Genomic DNA, 20,502 nt, shown 5'->3' on the forward strand with positions numbered 1-20,502 from the left:
CCTTTTTTTGAAGATATGAAATATTCTAAGCTGCTGACGAAATTTTGCTGACAAGGGGGTCAGTGTTATGCTGACTTTTGCTGACGAAGGGGTCAAAAATGACTAAAAATTTGCTGACGTTATACTTGAACGACCCCTTTGCGCTTGAAGACGCCATAATGTCATTAAGTTACTGTACAGGATGAAGTTTGAATTATTTGCAAATAAGTTTTTCTTGGGTAAATGTGAATTTAGATAAATCAGAATTTCAAACTAATCAGAAATTATAAATAATCAGATTTCAAATAAAAACACTATTGGTTTATCGATTATCATTTTGATACGGTGAGATTTACATTCATCATGAAAATCGGATGTCTTGTTAAATGACAAGCTATCTCCAAGTGGCTTTTTTGGTTTATAATGTGGCCTCTCTCTCGCAGGCGAACAAACAACGTGTGAGTTGGCTTAAACGCAATACAATATTTCACATAACAGACACTACTATATATAATGTACAGGGTGAATAGGTAACAAGATGTATGGTATTTTACTGGCAAACTGTTCACCCTACACAGGAATACTTTCAATAAGAAAAATTATCCAAATAACGTGTATAGTAGTCAGATATGTCGTTCATGTCACAAAGGGTTGTATAGTTATTAAAATAAAAATGTTAACTTTTTATAAGGACACTGTGTGCTCAAAAGTGTAGCCCGGTCTCTCCTGATGCCAACATAACGAAACAGTTTTATCCGCATTTAACGCAGTTTTTTCGTTGGTTGTATTCAAACAAATGTTACTGTCAAAATCACTGTCATTAAAGTGACACTGTATATATAAATACATTAATCTCAAAACCTTATAATTATTGATAACACAACCACAAGAAGAAACGTAGTAGCTAATAACTTATCAGCAACGACGTTTCATCTTTAGGTCATAAAAATCAGAGCCCTACTTATGAAAAATTGGATGAACACACACAAAAATGTCATTGTGCTTGTTTTCGTGAAACTCTTAAAATATTTGATACTTCAAGTAATAAATTTCATCTTTCAACTACTCAGATCCTCATGCTCGGTGTTGAAATATTCTGCGGTGTTGAAAAATCAATCAAATCGTTATGTTAATGTTACTTAAATAGGGGAAAAATTGTGAAAAAATATATTCTATGCATTTTGTTTGAAATTAAATTTTTTTGGCCACTCTTTTAATAAATTTCCTCATGGCCCCCTTATCAGCAGTCATGGCTCCCCTTTTGCGATATTTTCCTCCATGGCCCCCGGTTGAGAACCACTGCGATAGAGCAATAGGTTAGGATAAAAAATTTGAGCTTAGTTCTGGAGAAAGTGGTATATATGAATTGTTCAGATATGGGAAAAAAACATGATTTAACTGACTGAATAGGGGATGATTTTAAGAGCTCAGAGCCATGGATAAAATATCAGGGAAACCAGTGTTTGTGAAATGTTCAAGAGCAGCTGTAGTTAAAGTGTTTAAAGACTGGACTGTTAAACAAAAACTGGATCTCAACATGCTACTTATGGCTGTCACAGAATGGTGAATGCTTGGGCAGAACAGCCTCCAGATTTGTAAAACACAACAGAACAGTACAGCAGATCTCAATCAAGGAATAGCTCAAATGATCTCAATGCATTGTTTACTGTAAAATTGATCGTATGGAATGTGGAAGCCAAAGGCCAGTTCTAACGCTATTGTTGTCTGCAGCTAACAAGGAAAAACCCAAATTCACTCAGAAGCGTAAGGATTGGACAGTGGGCGATTGGAAAGTTACATGGTTCAATGAATTACATTTTGAGTTATATCATGTAGATGGGCGGGTGAGAATTCGGCATAAAAAGACCAGAAGCATGGATACCAAGTACATTGCTACAAACCTTCAAGCTGGTGGAGGCAATGGGATGTTTTGGGTCCTTTAATTTCTGTTCATAAATATCTGAATAAGACATATCTAAAGTTTGTGGTTCACCAAGTACAACCTGCAGAGCACCCACTGAAAAAACACGAAGTAGGAAAACGCAGGACTAAAAAGGAGGGCAGGAAAGTAACCCCCTTAGACAACATAATCATAGAATAAAAAAAAAATCCCTAAAAAAAATGTTTAAATTTTGAATTAAATTTTTTTTTCATAGCACTATTTCAGTATCCTTTAAGATTGACTCAAGCCAAAGCAAAATGACAAATGACTTGGTTACAAAAACCAATTTTTGGCCAAAACAGTGCACTAGCAACCACAGATAATTCTTTTTTCTGTCTCTCCCAATATATATTACATCCTTTTTCTGGAGTCTTCCAAAGTGCAGAGTTTGTCAACTCTCTTCGATATACACAGCAAATTTTGAGACTTTAAGAATGACGCTCCTTCGACACCAATTTCAAAAGCACAGTGCAAAATGTGTAAATTACAAGATCTGATGTAAATAAGGCAAGGTGAACCAGATAGTTTTACTGCGTTGTCCATCCCTTTTTAAAGGGATTTGTTTACATTTTACTGTTCAATGGCAGTGCAATGGTTTTTGACAAATGACGCACTTTCATTTATAGCTCTTTGCTGAGCATTGTAAATATTGTTTATGCCTCTTCACACATGCCTTAAAAATACAGAAGACAACTGAATGCTATTGGGTAGCATCAGAAAACCTAAAATAGGCCTATGTATCCAACTGCTTTGTAATGCAAACTGTTGTTTCACCTATTTGCACCAAAATTTTGAATGATGAATGTTACTGTCCAAGACCATGAAGTAATAAATACAAAAATTTTTTCATCAAGTTTTTAATGACTACTATACTTGAACCCTCAAACTAAGCAAATGAAACTAATAAACCAAATGGTCCACATACAGCCCGACCCCAAATAACCTTAAAACTATACAATTTAATTACGAAGTTGGAGATAAAATCATTAATTGTAATCTCCAACATTTGTAATATTTGGCAATATATAAATAATTCCGCTCAATTAAAATCAACTACACAAATTTTGCTGATAGGATTTAGGAAAAAAGTAGGACAAAAACTAGAAAGTAGGACAAAACCAAGCAAGTAGGACAAAAGTAGGACATTTTACCACAAAGTAGGAAAAGCAGGACGAGTGAGAGCCCTGAGCCTGTCATGTTGATGGTTTATTTCAATGTCATTAGCTACTTTCAACAAGAAATTGATCCTGCAAGTGCTGGTATTGTACGAGATTGGTTTTAGGAACATATAGGCAAGTAAAGTTTGCTCAAGTCCCCCCACAATACTCAGATATCAATCCCATTGAGCGTTTGTGGGATGAGATTGAAAGAGCCAGACATTCAGATCCACAACCATCCTATCTCACACTATTGGGAAATACTATTCATCAAGCGTGACCTCAAATTTAAAAAAACAACCTATCCACATCTTGTAGAGTCCATGCAAAGAATAATCAACACTGTATCAAACACAAAAGGTGATCCAGAAAAATATTGAGGTGGACATAGTGTGCGTGTGACGCCACAATATTCTTTTTAAGAAAAGCTCATTTTAAACTACCTGTAACAACATAAAATGATTAATATAAACTTGAACATAGGCTTTTATTGCCCCCATAAACATGACATTCCAGGCTAAAAATACAAAACACTTACTTTGGATTCCTATCTAAATGAATGATGGATGTTAATGTTCTCAGTGCGGCTGCTTTGATATCCTATAGAAATATTTAAAAAAATCAATACATTAAGTTATTTGGCCTCTTATTCTTTGCATTTGGGGTATTAAATAGTTTTCATAACAGTTTTTAGTTTTTAAACTTTAACTTAGTTTCAAACTTAAACAATATTAAGCTTTAAAGATATCGCTTTCAAAAAGATTAAGCTTTCAAAAAAATCCAAAAATCTCATTTAGCATACCAATGACATCTAAGCACAAATTACAATATTGAAATTTATACTTTATAAAATATCAAAAAGGAAATAGTTATATATTCAAATACAACACTGATTAACCCCTTAGTTGGTTAATTTTTTTTACCAGAAATGTTCACAAAAAGTCATTGTTACTGCATATAATTAAACATTAAACTTAATACAATAAGAAAATGGGAGAATTTTTTTTCTCTTCTGTTTTAACTGACTTAAATGATTTTGGAGCGCAAAGACCCCTAAATGTTTGCTTTCTGAAAGTACATTCTTTATGGTACGATGAATATTTTACATATATTACAAAATTTCTCTGGCTTACTATAAATTCTTTAAATTAATGAAGTTAACACTTTTCCAAACTGTTCAGAAGTTTTTTTTGTGTGTGGTACATATTAAAGCATGGTGAAAGGCAAAGTCTGTCGTCACAATCACAGACAAAATATACACTGCTCAAAACAATTAGGGGAGCACATGGTTTTAACAAAATTACGCAAAGATGTATACCGATAAGTAACATAAAATGAATCATCCATAATTTAAAGCCTAGCAGGAAACAGAAGAAGAAAACTTCATATGCAAATCAAAGTTCATGACTTCAAAAACCAGAAAAAGGAGATAAGGGCAGAAATCGGGATGTTGCAGAAACGTCTGTTTTACTGCCATAACTGTGAAATTCGATTGCGCAGTATTTGTTTTTGAGACAAGGTGACTTGAGGATGTCTCAACAACATGAATTACCGGAATCCATGGCATGGCGTGTTATAGGCAGACTGGAATCCGGGCAAACACAACGTAGTGTCGCGGATGCTGTTGGAGTCGCCAGAAGTGTTGTTGCAAGGCTGTGGAATCGATTCCAAGAAACAGGAAATGTTAGACGTCGACCAGGGCAACACGAGAGCAACATGATTGGAGCCAAGTGCTGTTTACAGACGAGTACCGATTCAGTCTGGAGTGTGACACCCGACATTTTCTGGTATGGAGGGAATGGGGCACTCGAAATAACCCCGCATTCGTTCGTGAAAGGTCACAATACAGACGAGCTGGTTGGATGGTATGGGGTGGAATCAGCATAGGGGGACGTACGGACCTGCATATCATTCGGAATGGCACTTTGACGGCCCAATGGTATACAGACGAGATACTGCGACCTGTGTATTCAGAGCAGTGTGCCGAATCATTATCTTTGTCAAAAATGAAAATTTTTCGAACCAAGATAATCAGATTATTAAATTTTTGAAAATTTTAACCAGTTATAGGGTTGCGGCGTCAAAAATCAGTTTTATATCTTTGATAAAACTTACATCCACTTGTAGGGACGTAAAAATCAGTCATAATCCAAGCTGGGCGTAAAAAGAAAAAGTAAAAGTTTACAAATCAAACAAATAAGCATATATTACAAAAACACTGACATTTTTTTCACTGTTTCTGTTGACTCGCGCCACTGTTTTCCTCTAATTTCTCAAGAATACACATTTTTTTCTTTCGGTGTTTTCACACAAACTTGCCTACTTTCCATGTCTACAAAGCTTTTTCTCTTTATCCCCACTTCTATCAATTTCTCTGCAGTGTTCAGCATAGTTTTTGATGACAACTGAATTTCCAACTCCCTTTCTTCTGCTTTTAGTCTTTCATTCTCATCTGGTTGTGGAACGTTCTTATCAAAAGTTTTTTGGTGCCGAAGTCTGTCTTTTATTAATTCTGGAATTAATCGCTCATTAATTCTAGAATTTTTTTTCATTAATTCTTGAATTCTTTCGTTAATGCTAAAATTCATTTTGGAATTATCTCATCGATGCTGAAATTATTTCTTTCATTTATTGTTTTAAACTTCTATTTATGCCATAAGAAAATAACGGGGGGTTGTGTTTTCACCTAGTCACGTTATCTTCCGACAAATGATGTTGTGGACGATGTTCTCAGCACTGCCAAGGTGAAGACTGCTGACGTCATACACTCTCCAGCTCGATGGTACAAACATAGTGCGTCCGTATTTTAGATTCCGAAAACCTGCGTTGTCTCCGATTGGTTAAAAAACGCGAACTTTTTTTAGCTCGAAATTTGATTTTTTTTAATCAATCTGAGACGACACTGGTTTTCAGAATCTGAAATACAGAAGTGCTATGTTCACACCCAAACGCATGATACCTTGGCAGAACCAGCACCTAGATGAATTCTACAAAAAAAAAAAAAACCGGAATATACACAAAGGTTTTCTGTAAGTTACAGTAGCAACGCTGAGGTTGACGTCATAGCATGACTCAAATGATGTCATCAAAAGCAAAAGTTGAAGAGGGAAATTTCAGAGAACCTCGATTGGCGCAGAAGCACCAAATTTTCTCAGAAAAATCAACGTTATGGCGCAGTATGTAGCAGGAAATTGCTAATGGCACAGCTTGGCCCAATAATCCCATCCCTGGTATCCTTTATGAAGCAAGGGCTCCAGCACTGTCAAGACATGTTGTGATGAAATGAAAAGTTGAGATGAGAATACTCAGGTTTCGGAATTGTGTCTTTACCTGTGTATATTATTATTTACCACACATAACCAAAAATTGATTTGCACAATATAAAACATTTTATTCAAAATCTTGCTCTTTTGAGAGGAATAAATTGTTTCATCCATGTCATCTTTTAAATAGCATTAGGCTCTTATCTATTGTTACAGCTCACTCTGACATCACCGTTTCGCTAAATTTCTTAGATGTTTCGGAATGGGCCAAAATTTTACTAATTTAAGATATTCATGATTTTGCGGGTCAAATACTGCATTATCAGAAAACTTTGAGTGTCGTTGCAAAAGAAGAAATTGACAACGAGACATTATTTTAGTGAAAAAAGTATAAGTTGAATGCCTCCAATAATGATCAATTCCATGTTTCTTTAAAATTCCTTGAAACATATTTAAAGTGAAAAAGATGTGTATCTCTTCCAAAGTTTTTTCTCCCAAAATTTACTCTGAGAATTTTCTTGTGACACCCAATTCGATGCAAGTTCTGGCAGATTTCAGACAGATTTTGCCCAGATTTCACCAATAACCTGGGTCCCATGACCAAAATAAATTAGGATACAGTGGCATCTCTGCCCAATAGGAGAGAATGCCAACATTTTATTAATACATATATAATTAAACATGCACCGAAAGTGTAAATTCAGACATAATAAAGAATGTACATACATATTTAAGTTTGATATTTTCAACTTGTGAAGGGAAAAAAATTTTCTTTATTTCGCGTGAAAAAAACCAGAGTATTTTACAACCCTGACCCATACTCTTCGAACTGTTTTGGAGTCAAACTTTTGGTGAAAAGAGAACAAGTAATTTCTACACGTCAATTCAAAATATCTTGAATTAAAATTTTTTAAATAACAAATTAATAACAATTGTTAATGACATTATATTATTATTATAGTATTAATATTAATCTGTTATAAAATGCCTTTAAATTTACTTGAATTGATCATGTTCACAACAACCGAATCCTAGGAAATTCCTGGGATATACCACTCTAATTTCTGCTTTCCCGGGATTGAAAAAATTCAGGAAATGCTAAACCCCCACTATTCATGTTAAAAAAAACTCTTTAATTATGGGAGCAATTTTTGGCCAAAAGGAGTTCCTTATACACGTTAAAATACTGTAATAACATTTCACATGAGAACCATACAATAAGAAAGTGTTTTTAAAATAGATGAGGAAAACATGGAAATTCCAATAGTTCTTTTGTTAACAGGAGCAGTGGCTTAAATTAATAGTCAATAAAGCCTGGATCATGAGTATATTTGAAGGGAAAAAAAATGAGAGAGGTTACTAAAATAAATAACTTCTTGAACAGTTCAGAAAATCAACAAAGTAATAAACAGAATTTCATATTTAACCTCTTCACACCTGTGCCAAAACTGACTATTATTTAAAAAAAAATGTTGATTTGTGTTTATTGTATGTCAAAACATCGTTAAAATTTGATTAATTAACTAGGGTCGATATTTTTATTAGAACCATTTAAGTGAGATATACATATGTACCTCAGGTCCTAACTTGAAAAAAGAATCATTAAAAACCCTTTAAAACAATTAAAAATGATCTGGAGCGAAGAGGTTAATTACCTTTATTTAGAAAGATAAAAGCATAGTAAAAACTTTCAGCATAGAAAAACTCACATTCAGATTAGAAAGCTTGAGCTGGAGAACATCAACTAGTTCTTCAATCAATCCATTGTACAGAAGAGAGTTAACATTATCTGGCACAGCATTGCAGTAAACTGTTTAGGGAGTAAGTAATTATGATTATAATGATACAATTTCAATATGGATATAACATACACATGAATCATTAATATTAAACGTATAACATTTAACTAGTTTCATATCAGAATGTATACCATCTACTGAAAGGAAAATTGATTGACCTTTCCCTGCATTTGCCCATTACATATGCACCCCTAGGAAGGTAAAGTTTGGGACCGCTGCTTTATAGCAGAACACTTAATATATTTTCAATTTCATGAATTCCTCCAGCACATAGTCACTCAATGCTCATGATGGCCAACAATAAATAAATCAGCTTATATTGTTATACTTATAAAAGATTATGACTGGTTATGGGAAGATGTATTTCTTAGGCCGGCATTACACTATCAAAGTTTGATAAAAGTTATTTTATAAAACTTAAAAAATACAGCCAATAAGACTATCAGTTGTATCTACGTGAATGTAATGGGTACAATTATTGGTTGCCTTTTTCAAGGTCTATAAATGAACTTTTATCAAACTTGAAAAATCTAACCAATAAGGTTATTGGTTACATTCTAGAAAATGCAACCGTTGACCCACTGTGCTCGCTTGCCCAAATACAGCATAGTGGAATATTGATGAAGTCTAGATTTTTTTATTTAAACAATCAGAAAAAAAAAATTATCTTGCAGTAACAGAAACATAAGCTCAAGATGTCTAGATAATTCTCTTTCAACGCATTCATAAAGAGGCTTAAAATCATATTTTCAACAGCTATTTTTTTTTAAGACGCTTAGCAGTAGGATGAGAAAAGTTTGAGTGAAAACTCAAACCTCCGCAGCAGGTCGAAAATCTAATAAATGCATGTACGGTGACTGCAAAAACATACCAGCTACAGAGAATAGATGGTGCTAGTCTTCCCAAAATATTTCCCATTCACTAATGGCTCGAAAGATTTTCCTTGAAAAAACAAGTTTTACTTCAAAAATATATATGTTATCCTAAAAAGAAAACCAGTTGATTCCAGTTAAGATTTTTTTGTTCAACTTATAGGGCAAAAAATATTTTGAAAGTTTTGTATGCAAATGTAGTCAATTTGTATTTAATTAGTTCATGAAATTACTTTGTTCTATCAACACATTATACAGTAATACCTCATATTTTCATCAGTTGCAATTTTCGTAGATTTCTTCTGTGAAAAATTTGTCTTGTTTTTGTCGATTCTCTCAGATTTCATTGATGTGCCCACTTGACCTCGCTAATTTTCATTATCCTGCTCAATGTGGCATTGTTTCGCATTGTGTGAGCATCATCCAGCGCCTCTAGCCAAACAATTACATGGAACCAAAAAAAATTTCAAGAGCCAGCAGCCCTTCAAAGGAAGGGGCCAAGAACACGATCGAGTTCCAGAAAAAAATCATTGAAAAATACGAGAGTGGCATTAAGATTGCTGTAATCAAAAGCATGTATGGGATGTCATCAACTATAGGTTCCATTATGGCAAAAAAAGAAGCAATAAAGAAGGCTGTGATCAAAGGTTTGAATGTGATAACAAAATAGAGATCACAAGTAATTGAAGATGTTGAACTTATTTGAATCAAAAACATGGCAAAACCAAATAGATGGCAAGGTTTTTCAACAGATTATCGAAAAACTGAGGTATCACTGTCTAGACAATTTATCATTGGGAGACAATTTATCATTAGGAAACAATTTTCCATCAAAAGTAGATTAATTCACAGAAAATAATTATCACATCTTCATGGCAAATGCTTCTTTTCACTGGTTTGGTCTGATAATGGCTCTGCAATGGAGAGCCATTATCAGAACCTCATGACAAACTTAAAACAAGTAGTAAAAAACTGTTAAAAGGGGGTATGATGTTTGCTTTTTGGCATCTGGAGAGTTCACCTTTGTATTCGCTGAGCCTGAGTGGTCTTTGTATGTGAATTAAGATGCCATTTGTTGCAAAGTGTTGAAAACTCGTCCGAGGTCTTTAAAGCTTGCCTAAGCTGATGATATAAGTGGCAGAGACCTTGGCCGAAAAAGGGTTTTCAACACTTTACAACAGATGGCACCCTGATTTGCTTCAAAGACGACTCAAGCTCAGCAAATACAAAGGCGAACTCTCCAGATGACCAAGTAAACAACAAGTTCTACCCCCCCCCCCCCGAACAGTTTACTCTGTGTGATTTCTGACCATGAGGTTCTGATGGCTCTCCATTATTGAGCCGAAATGTGTAAACCAGTAAAAAGAAAAAATGCATTTGCCTTAAAAATGTGTTAATTACTTTCTGTGAATTAAAACAATGGACATTTTTTATTTTTGAATAAAAATATATTAACTGAAATGTTAGCATTCCACTCAAGAATATTTAGAGACTATGTGAAATATAATTACCCAGCACTGACAAAGCTTGTAACCTCGCTTGAACACATTGTAATCGTTTTGGATAGTCTGAAAAACTGTGAGCCAGCCTCAGATGAGTGAACAATTGCATCTGTAATGAATATATAATTAAAAACTTTAAAATACAAGTCTAACATGCTTATTAAAACTAGAGATGGAACAAATATTCAGCCCTTTCGCCGAATATCTAAATCTAAACACAATAAATTTTAATTATATTAATTGGAATTTTTTGCATAAATTAACAATTTACATATTGTATTATATTGTGTGGTGCATACCTATCCCTTTCTGTGCAAGAAGTTGTCAGGGTGAATTTCTAGGAAAAGTAAAACATTAAATTGAAAATAGAATCCTACTGTAATAAATATGGAAGTGAGCATGAATTACTTTAATTCACCAACTGAAGGATGTACGTAGACAAATGTATGGAGCTACTGAAAGGGGTAAAGAAAATCTAAAATGGGAAAATAAGTCGTACATTTTATGATGCATTAATACTTGTGTAAATATGGTTGACATTTTCTTAAATAGATGTAAAATTGTAACAAGTGTTGAAAAAAAAAATTGATTCCGTAAGTACAGTTATACCTCAGCTTATGAATTTTATAGGTAACAAAGATTTTTCGGTTTCGGCTAACGAACAGATGCAGCTAACGAAAATTTTTGATGATATGAATGCACACACTGACATAAATACACTCATTGCCATAAAAATTTGCGCACCAAGAAATAATTGTGGGATCGAAACGAAAGTTGGCCTGAAGGTACATGTCGGGCAGATATGCAAATGATTAGAAATGCAGCATGATTGTGCATTGCGTAATGCCACTAGAGGGCGTTGAACTTCGTTCTCCTTGGAGTATCAAACAGGTAAGCAGAGCTTGCTGGAGTGTATTTAATCGTTTGCAAAGGAAATGCTGAGGTAGACATGCCGTTACGCCGTCGGCAATCTGCCGAGTATTCAGTATTTGGCCAAAACATTATATAGCAGAATAGACCTATTCAAAATTCGGTAAATCACTATGCATCCTATCCCTAATTAAAACTTAAAAACTTCTTTCTATATAAATATTTGTTTCATGAATGATAGTGATTCTCAAGTCAATGTTATTTTCTATTGACAATGTAAACATTTATTAAATGACTATTCAACCGAAGTTTGAAATACAAATTTTACGAGATTGAGAGCTTGAATTCTATATATTTAACTACTTTACTTATGTTGACAAATCTAGCAATGCATAGTTAAAGTGCTAGCAATATATTTCAGGAACTAGAACATGTTTGCATTTATGAAGTAAGGGGGGAGAATGATTAGTGGAGCAGGTGGGTTCTTAATGGCAACAGGCGTGTTCTAGTGAGGACGTGTTTACCTTTCGCTCTGCGTAAATGTTAAAATTTTTTTTTTTTTCTCACGGATTGTTGTCTAGTACTTTATCGCTTCTCTCGAAGTCATAGTTTTGGGCAAATAATTCATAAGTTACTTGCTTCGATCAAATAATTATCGTCTATAAGATATGCTTTATAGGGCATGTTCAGAAGTCAACGTGATACCTGCCGATCAAGTGCAGTGCTCAAAGTGTAAATTAGAGTATCATTTCTTATGCTGTGGTATCAATGAGAAGGCTTTTTGCAAATTTTCAACGGACAAAAACAAAAGATGGAAATGTGGGAGCTGCCTCCAGGAGACAAGTGTAATGACAAAACCTAAAGACGACGTAGTGGCATCATCGCCAGAAATTCTCAAGATTATGCAACAGAACAAAGAACTCAAGGAGTTTGTTTCGAGCCAGGTGGAAGAATTCCAAAAATCTATTGATTTCAATAATGATACTATGTGAGCTGAAAAAAAATAACCAAATCTCTCCAAAACACCAACATGGACTTAGTTGCTAAAAACAATATTCTCACAGAGTCACTCTCTTTTGTCAAAATAAAAAAAGAACAGAAATGTTTAAGCCAGGATATGACAGAGCTGAAGCAATATTCATGACGCATGAACATTGAAATTTCAAATATACCTGAATCCGAAAATGAAAATATACATCAAATCCTGGCAAAAATTAATGATTTAACAAACACAAATATCATCAATAATACAATAGCCGCTCATCGAGTACCCACTTTAAACAAAGACAGACATAAACCTATAATTGTTCAGCTTTCATCCAAAATCACCACAGACAAAGAAATTGAAAGATAAAGATCACAAAATCAAAGGTTCTGAAATAAATCCTAGATTTCTAGACACCTTGGTGTACTTAAAAGGAACATCTTACACCTGAGCTGAAAAACCTTTTTTTGCAGCGCGAAAATTCAAGTTTGAACATGATTTCAAATACTGCTGGACTCGAGACGGACAGATCTTTTTGAGAGCTGATCACTCATCCAGGATTTTTCGAAAATCATCTAAAAAGGATCTGCATTCTTTGACGAACTGACTGATATAACTGACTCGACTCAATTCACTTGTACTACCATAAATACCCTGGATGATTTGAACAAATTTTTAATGTCCCAGCAAACAAACTAAGTGCAATTATATTAATTTTCATGTTAATATTCAGAGTACGAGTGCAAATTTTGACAATTTAATAGCTTTGTTGTCTCAACGCATAAATCAAATAAATATTAGTTTCATCAAAAATCTGGATATATAATAGCGAAATTTATTATCAAATTGAGGGCTTGTCTCTAACCCCTTAAAGTCCCGCCTAAAATACTACTAGATAGAAATAAACTGTCATCCTATTATCCAATTACAAATATAAATGGTTGAATAATGCTGATTTAGATGTATAATATAAATATCTTACATTGACTGTAAACTCAATTCAAAACAGTTTCAAGTATGTTACACACCAGAAATTTTTTTTTTTTAATAACTGGATGAAGAATGAAATTTTCATATTGATCAAGAGAAAAGAAAAACTATACGAGACTGAAAAGATATATCTACATGACAGAGTATATAAAACAGCCTACCACTGTTTAGCTAATACTTTGAAATGGAAAATCATAAATACAAAAAATGAATACTACAAAAATTGATTTTTGGAATATAATACAAACCGGCAAAAATGGTCGTTTGTGAATGAAATCATTAATCAAAAAAATCAAATTCAAGTATTGCCAACTTTCTCCGACGCTCAAATTCTGGTGAATCAATTCAGTCTACATTGCAAAAACATTAATTGTAGTAATTCTGATCACACTAACGATGAAGAATATAAGTTATTTATTCTCAATCATTAATTCTTTTGCTTTGTATGATGTGGATGATAATGAAGTCAAATATCTTGATGTCATTTTTTAAGAAATTTGAATCTGATCACGATGGAAATTCTATTTTTTTATTCAAAGAATTCGACAGAAATATAAAAAATAGAATTCTGATTAAATTTATAAATTCATATCAGACAGCAAATTTTGCAGAATCTCTAAAACGAGCAACTATCACGCCAATTTATAAATGTAGCATGAAAAACTCTCTCAAATTACCGTCCAATTTCAATATTACAGATTTTCTCCAGAAACATTGAAAAAATCTTATCTCGAATCTATAAATTTCTACAATATTACAAAATTTTTTGCAGAAAACCAATATGGCTTCGTAAAAAAACGAGGAACCGAAAAAGCTTTGTTAAACTTCTCAAAATTTATATACAGTGGTATTGATAAGAATAGATACACTGTTGCTATTTTTTTAGATATCTCCAAAGCATTTGATAATGTCAACCACATTCCATATTAATTAATAAACTTGATTCCTGTGGAATTACAGGAAATACTCTGAATTGGTTCATCTACTTTTACAATCGTCAACATAAATTTGAAGTACAAAATCAAGTAATTATACTACAATAAACAGGAATCCCTCAGGGATCAAATTTGGCCCTATTACTTTTCATAATTTTTATAAATGATTTCTGCAAACTAAACATTTTTAGAACCATGATAACATATGCAGATGATTCGGTACTATTATATTCTTCAAACGACATTAATACATTAACAGCTAGCATCAACGAAGACCTTTGTTTAATTAGAAATGGTTTGTAGCAAATGATATAATCCTAAATCTTACTAAAACAAAATATATCATCTCATTAAATTTAATTAACACTGAAATGAATCTAAACTTAAAATTCCACAGTCCATCCTTCTATAAACTCTGATTGCTCTTGTAGTAAAATACTCAAGTCGAAGTAATTAAATACCTGGGTCTCCACATCAAAATAAGAATTCAAAATAGAAAACACATGCTGATGAAATTTCAAAAACAAAAAAACTGTTTCATTGCACTTTTTATCTTAAACACAAAGTTATAACCAAGTTCTCGAATGATTTATACAGGGTGTTCTGTTAATGGACCGACAATCTCAAAGAGGCATCAAGAAGAACAAAAATCACGATGGAACATGGTGTTGCAAACAATGTTGAGAGGGTAAAAATCTCAAAAAAAGCATGCAAGCTCTGAGTCCAGAGGAGACTAAAGGTGGATGTCAGTTGATCGCTACCTTTAGATATTCAAAATTTACCTACACAAAATTCTAAAATGGCATTTTCAAATTAATCTTATAGACGATATATCCAATAACGAAAATTCTTGTTACTTTTATGTCTGCGTGTGCCATAATTCTAAGTCAGCAACAGATATGAAATTTATTTAACTGTATTATACGAAAATTGTATTTGGATATAGTGTTTTTATTTGTAATAGTAAATAAATAAGAAAATGTGTGTATATTTATAAACTATTATTTATGCTGTTTGGGATGTGTAGGTGCATTCTATTCAACTCATTTACTATCTACCCTTTCCCTTCTACTAATTTGATCATAAAAATTGTCTACAGTCGACTGTACAGGCACCAAACTCTTGTTGAATAACAATATATTATACACTGTAATTTATTACATTGTATGAATTGAATATTTGAATTGTATTTGAATTGGAATAAATTTGACTTGATTTGAAAAAAAAGTTTCCCCCAATCTCCCTTTATATATTTTTTGCTCCAACTGTAATTGAAGAACAAAAAATGCCAAGGTAAAAAAAAGCAGAGTTTGCAGAAAATATTGCCATGCAACTTCAAAATTTATTCACATTATAACAAGGGCCAATGCTGCATTTGTTAACCAGAAAAATCGGACAGGATGATGCAAGGGTGCATCAAACATATCCAGCTAACTTAGGGTAGGAAAATAATGCATGATGGTTTTAGATTTTGTCTGTGAAATCACAAATTGGTTGAAAAACATTCAATTCATATTTTTAAGCAATTTGCATTTGCGCGAACTCGCAGAATTGGAAACCAGCATGCACTATAATCGAAACCTCACACCAGGGGTGGTAAAAAAACCGGGGGGGAGGGGGGTTTGTTTTATAGCATTTGCATTAAAAATAAATTTTCTGAAAAATCATTCCAACTTCTAATAATTAAAATAAAATGTTTTAATTTTTAATAATGTAATAAATAACACAATTTCCATATTAATTAATATATAAATATTTCTTACATTTTAATAAAAAACAAGTTTTGCAATTTAGCTTGACTCAAGGAAATATTTTGTTTGAAAATTGTTATTATTAGCCCTATAATAGTTTTTTCTCCAGTTAATTTCAATAAACTTAATTAGAATTCTATTTTGCAAAAACTAGGCAAATATAATGTGTTTAATGAAGCATAATTAATGCAGATTAATTTGTAACGATATACAGGGTGGTTATAACTAAAGTTGATTTCAAAACAATGTAAAAAAAAAACCATTGGTCAGAATGACATGAAAATTTACATGAATGTTCCTGAGACAATGGAATTTCATATGGTGAAAGGAAAACAATATTTAAAAATGTAAAATAGACGACGATGTACTCATCCAGCACATTGGAAATTTGCTCGTAGAATAGATATGATAGTCAAGGCAAAATGAAAATGCAATTAGCATGCCACAATTTCATAGTTCATGGAAAAGTCACATAAATGAGAGAAGTCATTTAAAAAACTAACTTATACGAGAAAGAACTGATCGGGGGAAAAAAAGAGACTGGGGAAGGGGGCGAGTTCTAATTTGGGGGGGGGGGCCCAGGAGGAAAAGAAAGATGTATGGGATGCTTCTGGTGCTCTGTAGATTTGGGGCTGTTTCCTTCTTATTCCCAGTTTCAGCTGGATTAAATGAGACCCTACTTTGGCATGTTTTATTTCCCCTTCAAACACTGTTTGAAATTTCCCAATCAGTCCACTATGAACTCCATCCTGGATAAACTATAACATGGTTCGTACTCTTCCAACGAAAAAAAATTCAAGGACTATTCAAGCACTTTTCAAGGTAAAACTTAAAAATTCAAGGACTTTTTTACAAACGCATATTTTTCACATGAATAGGCGCATATTTAATTTTGATTAAAACTTTGAGATTACATTTCTACCTACTTTATTTCACATTATCCATAATGAATAAAGAAGGCCACATACACAGATATATCAGACAAAACATATGACACATTGAATAACACAGTTCGTGCCTGTCAATTTCCCCATTGAAACATAGTTTAGTCTCTAAATATTACAATTTACAATTAATTTTCTTTGAAAGACTAAAAAAAAAAGAACTCTTCCAAAGATAGAAAAAGAAAAATTATTTTTCATTAATTCTGAATTTATTTAATCAATTCTGGAATTATTTCTTTCATCAATTCTGGATTTGTTTCTTTTGCTAATGCTGAAATTCTTTCTTTTATCGATTCTAAAATTATTTCATTAATTCTGGAATTATCTCTTATCAATGCTGAAGTTGTCTATCATTAATTTTGGAATTCTCTCATTAATTTTGGAATTATCTTTCATTAATTTTGGAATTATCTTTCATTAATTTTGGAACTATCTCTTTCATTAATTTTGGAATCATATCATCGATACTGAAATTATTTCTTTCATTTATTGTTTTAAACAACTATGGATGCCATTAGAAAATAACGGAGATGCGGCAACATTCAACGCATCACATGATCTTCCAAGGAATAATGTAGGCCACTGACGTCATACCAGCACCGGTACTACAGGGTAAGACAACATCAAAGAGTATTAAGGAGTTCTACTACAGGGCGCGGGGGGCAACTGCCCTGGGTGGCAATTTTTAGGTGAACACCGTTATAAAATTATCGAATTCCGAATTGGTGGGAGCGGCAAGACAATACATAAATCCTAGTTATGGCCCTGCGTCATACTCCCTCCAGTAATATAAGCTCAATGGATTTCAGCGCAGATTCACCCATTGAAGAACAGCTCGCATTTGGCGGCATTTTTGTCTGGCACACTCAGCAACCAATCTTGATAGAAGGGATTTTTCAGCCACAAGTAATTAAAAGTGCATACACTTGCCACTCATTTTTTGTTTTCTTTAAGAGCCTTGTAAAAGCGTTTCACATCACTCCTTAATTTAAAAAAAAAAAAATTGATATTTTGTTGACACTAATAAGAGGTAGCTTCGATCACTTACGGACCGAAAGGCTGAAATTATTTCGACAAAAATTATGAAACTTTTTTTTAAGATATTGATTTCTCAAGTCCTCCAGAAAAAATACCTAGTACAAAAGTTTAATGACTTCCAACGACTCCAAATACGTCTACATACGATCGCAGGATACATGCTACCATAAAGCCGGGTTTTCCTACAAGTGGGTTGTTGGGGGCCCAGAGCGTGCCGACTGAGCTGAAGAAAAAAAACAACGATCGGAAGTTAATTTTGAACACTAGCTTTTATTCCATAAAAGTTGCAAGGAAAAAAACAAGATCATTTACGATCATAAAAAAAATTAATTAAATGGCCGACAAATAACTACCGGGGAAATATATCTCAGGGAGAAAAAAAAACAATCCCGACATACATGCGGAAAAAAACCAGCCTACAGTATAAAGCCGAGCTCCCGTGAGGGTGAGAGCAAGCCGCGTGCGATTTGCATATTGTGTCGGGCCCAGCGGTTCCACGTGCACAGAGAATAAAAAGGGAAAAAACATTCCAACATAGGTCTTTGGCACCGCATGAACCGAACTAGATCATTTCGCGTCGACAGAAACGTGTTACATAATCACACTACGCGTTTGTGTATTTCTACCGTGGCGCATCAGCTACTCTGTCATTTGCATACTAAGGCTTGAAGGGAAGCATCGAGCTCGATGAAGGGAAGTGAAAGAAAACAAAAATGAAGAGAAGATCGGTAAAACGAGTGGCGCACAACGCATTTGACTCTTCCAGAAGCAGTTGGCCAATCACACCTGACGTAAAACACTGCCATGAGGCTTGTTGCACTCTCTAGGAAAACAGTCGAACTTGTATTATTGGTGAGTGGACGGCGTGTCACACTGGGCGATTCACTTTGCACGCGGCACAGAGAACCTGCTCCTAAGAAAACCCGGCTTAAGAATAATGGTAATAAACTTGCTTTAAATCCAATTATCCAGGGTTATTGGCTGCTAAGGCCTGCCTTATAGGACTTCACTTACGGAGTAAAAAAAAAAGTGGCGAAAACTATTTCGGAAAAAACAAATTTTTCACACACACACGGACTCTCACAGAATTCTTAAAAAAAATTTCTTTTTCAAGGACTCTTATCGATTTTCAAGGCCTTGAAAATGAACTTTTTTTCCAAGGACTTTTCAAGGTCCGTACGAACCATGTATAAACATCTCCCTGATCTAAAGTAACTCCTCATAATTGTAAACATCAACAATATTTAATTATTCATTTTACAAGCTGAGTACAAAAAAACATTCTCCCTCTCCGGCACACACTTCTCATAATAAGAAAAACCCTTAGGCACTCGTCACCAGAGAGAGCAGCACACATTCCCTACATATCTTCTTTCTCTTCCTCCGGAGTCTCTTTTCTCGAGCTCATTCACTCCCCCGCGTCTTTTTTCCCAATTAGTTCTTTCTAGCAATTAAGGCCCCTGTACGGGTTATAGTAGCGTTCACCTGTAGTCAGGTACCATGTCATCTTGTTATTGTCAAAATGGTTCTTCAGCAGCTGCTTCACTGGTGTTGCAATACGTATCTTGGTTAAAGTTATGCTTTTAACCAGGGCTGAACAATGAGAAAATTTAGAGGAAAGCCAAATTCAATGAGCAGAGCATGTTTTCCCTTAAGAAAAACCGCCTTGGGTTTTTTTCTTGGATTTTATGACCAGTTCTCATGTTATACAAATACAACGCCACAACAGACAAAATTCCCAACGAGGTGGCTGATAAAAAGATGCCCATAAAAATATTGGAAGTAATTTTGGAAGACATTACTACGAAATCAAAAAAATTGTCTCGTACTTAATTTTAGCAATGATGCATATAAAATTTGAGGTGCCAAAAAAGATTTGTCACCTCGGATTAGTCCAACCCTGCTATTCACACAGTTGAGTGATAAAATGATGTGGTTGTGCAAAATAGATTATACCGCTGGCCAAGAACAGCATCATCTACTTGTATATTTTAAAGTATTTTTCTCTTTCACCAAAGAAATTTCCATTGCTTCATGCAATTGATCAATGCAAATTTTCAAGCCATTCTGACCAGCAATTTTAATTCGTGGTTTGCAATCAGAACTTTATAACCACCCTGTATATAGCCGATTATTTTTCATAAATCCCTTACTACTATACATTCTAGCCACACAGCAACCCAATCCATATTCCAAGGAATTTATAACTGAAAATGTTTTTGGGCAGGAATCACCAGCCACTTCATAAAGTGGCCAATTCCTGGCTTTTACTACTGTACAGTAGAACCTTTATTAACTGGGGGTAATGTTGAAAATATATAAAAAATAATTCTATATTAGCTTAGTGACAATACAAGATTTGTTGCTTCCTATGGAAAGGAAATGAAAATGTCAGATTGTGTAACTACTAGTACACTGGTCTTTGTCCTTTAGGAGCAGCTGGTGTCTTTTTGGATTATAAGACTACCTGCCTTT

The 20,502-nt window shown here is 33.8% G+C and overlaps 1 protein-coding gene across 9 annotated transcripts in view; it reads right to left on the reverse strand.

The window, feature by feature from the left end:
- HUWE1 (HECT, UBA and WWE domain containing E3 ubiquitin protein ligase 1) overlaps positions 1-20,502 on the reverse strand; it is a 564,154-nt gene that overhangs the window by 466,874 nt on the left and 76,778 nt on the right. For all 9 annotated transcript variants that reach the window (XM_089233267.1, XM_089233272.1, XM_089233273.1 and 6 more), the window contains exons 11-13: positions 10,524-10,623; positions 8,051-8,151; positions 3,617-3,678 (exon numbers count right to left, since the gene is read on the reverse strand). In XM_089233267.1, the coding sequence (XP_089089393.1) occupies positions 3,617-3,678; positions 8,051-8,151; positions 10,524-10,623 (263 nt within the window). The remainder of the gene's footprint in view (positions 1-3,616; positions 3,679-8,050; positions 8,152-10,523; positions 10,624-20,502) is intronic.

This window comes from Pholcus phalangioides, unplaced genomic scaffold (assembly GCF_987345545.1).
Source record: "Pholcus phalangioides strain wild (caught in Gottingen) unplaced genomic scaffold, Ppha-v1.0 ptg000007l_1, whole genome shotgun sequence".
In the NCBI taxonomy this organism is placed as follows: Eukaryota; Metazoa; Arthropoda; class Arachnida; order Araneae; family Pholcidae; genus Pholcus; species Pholcus phalangioides.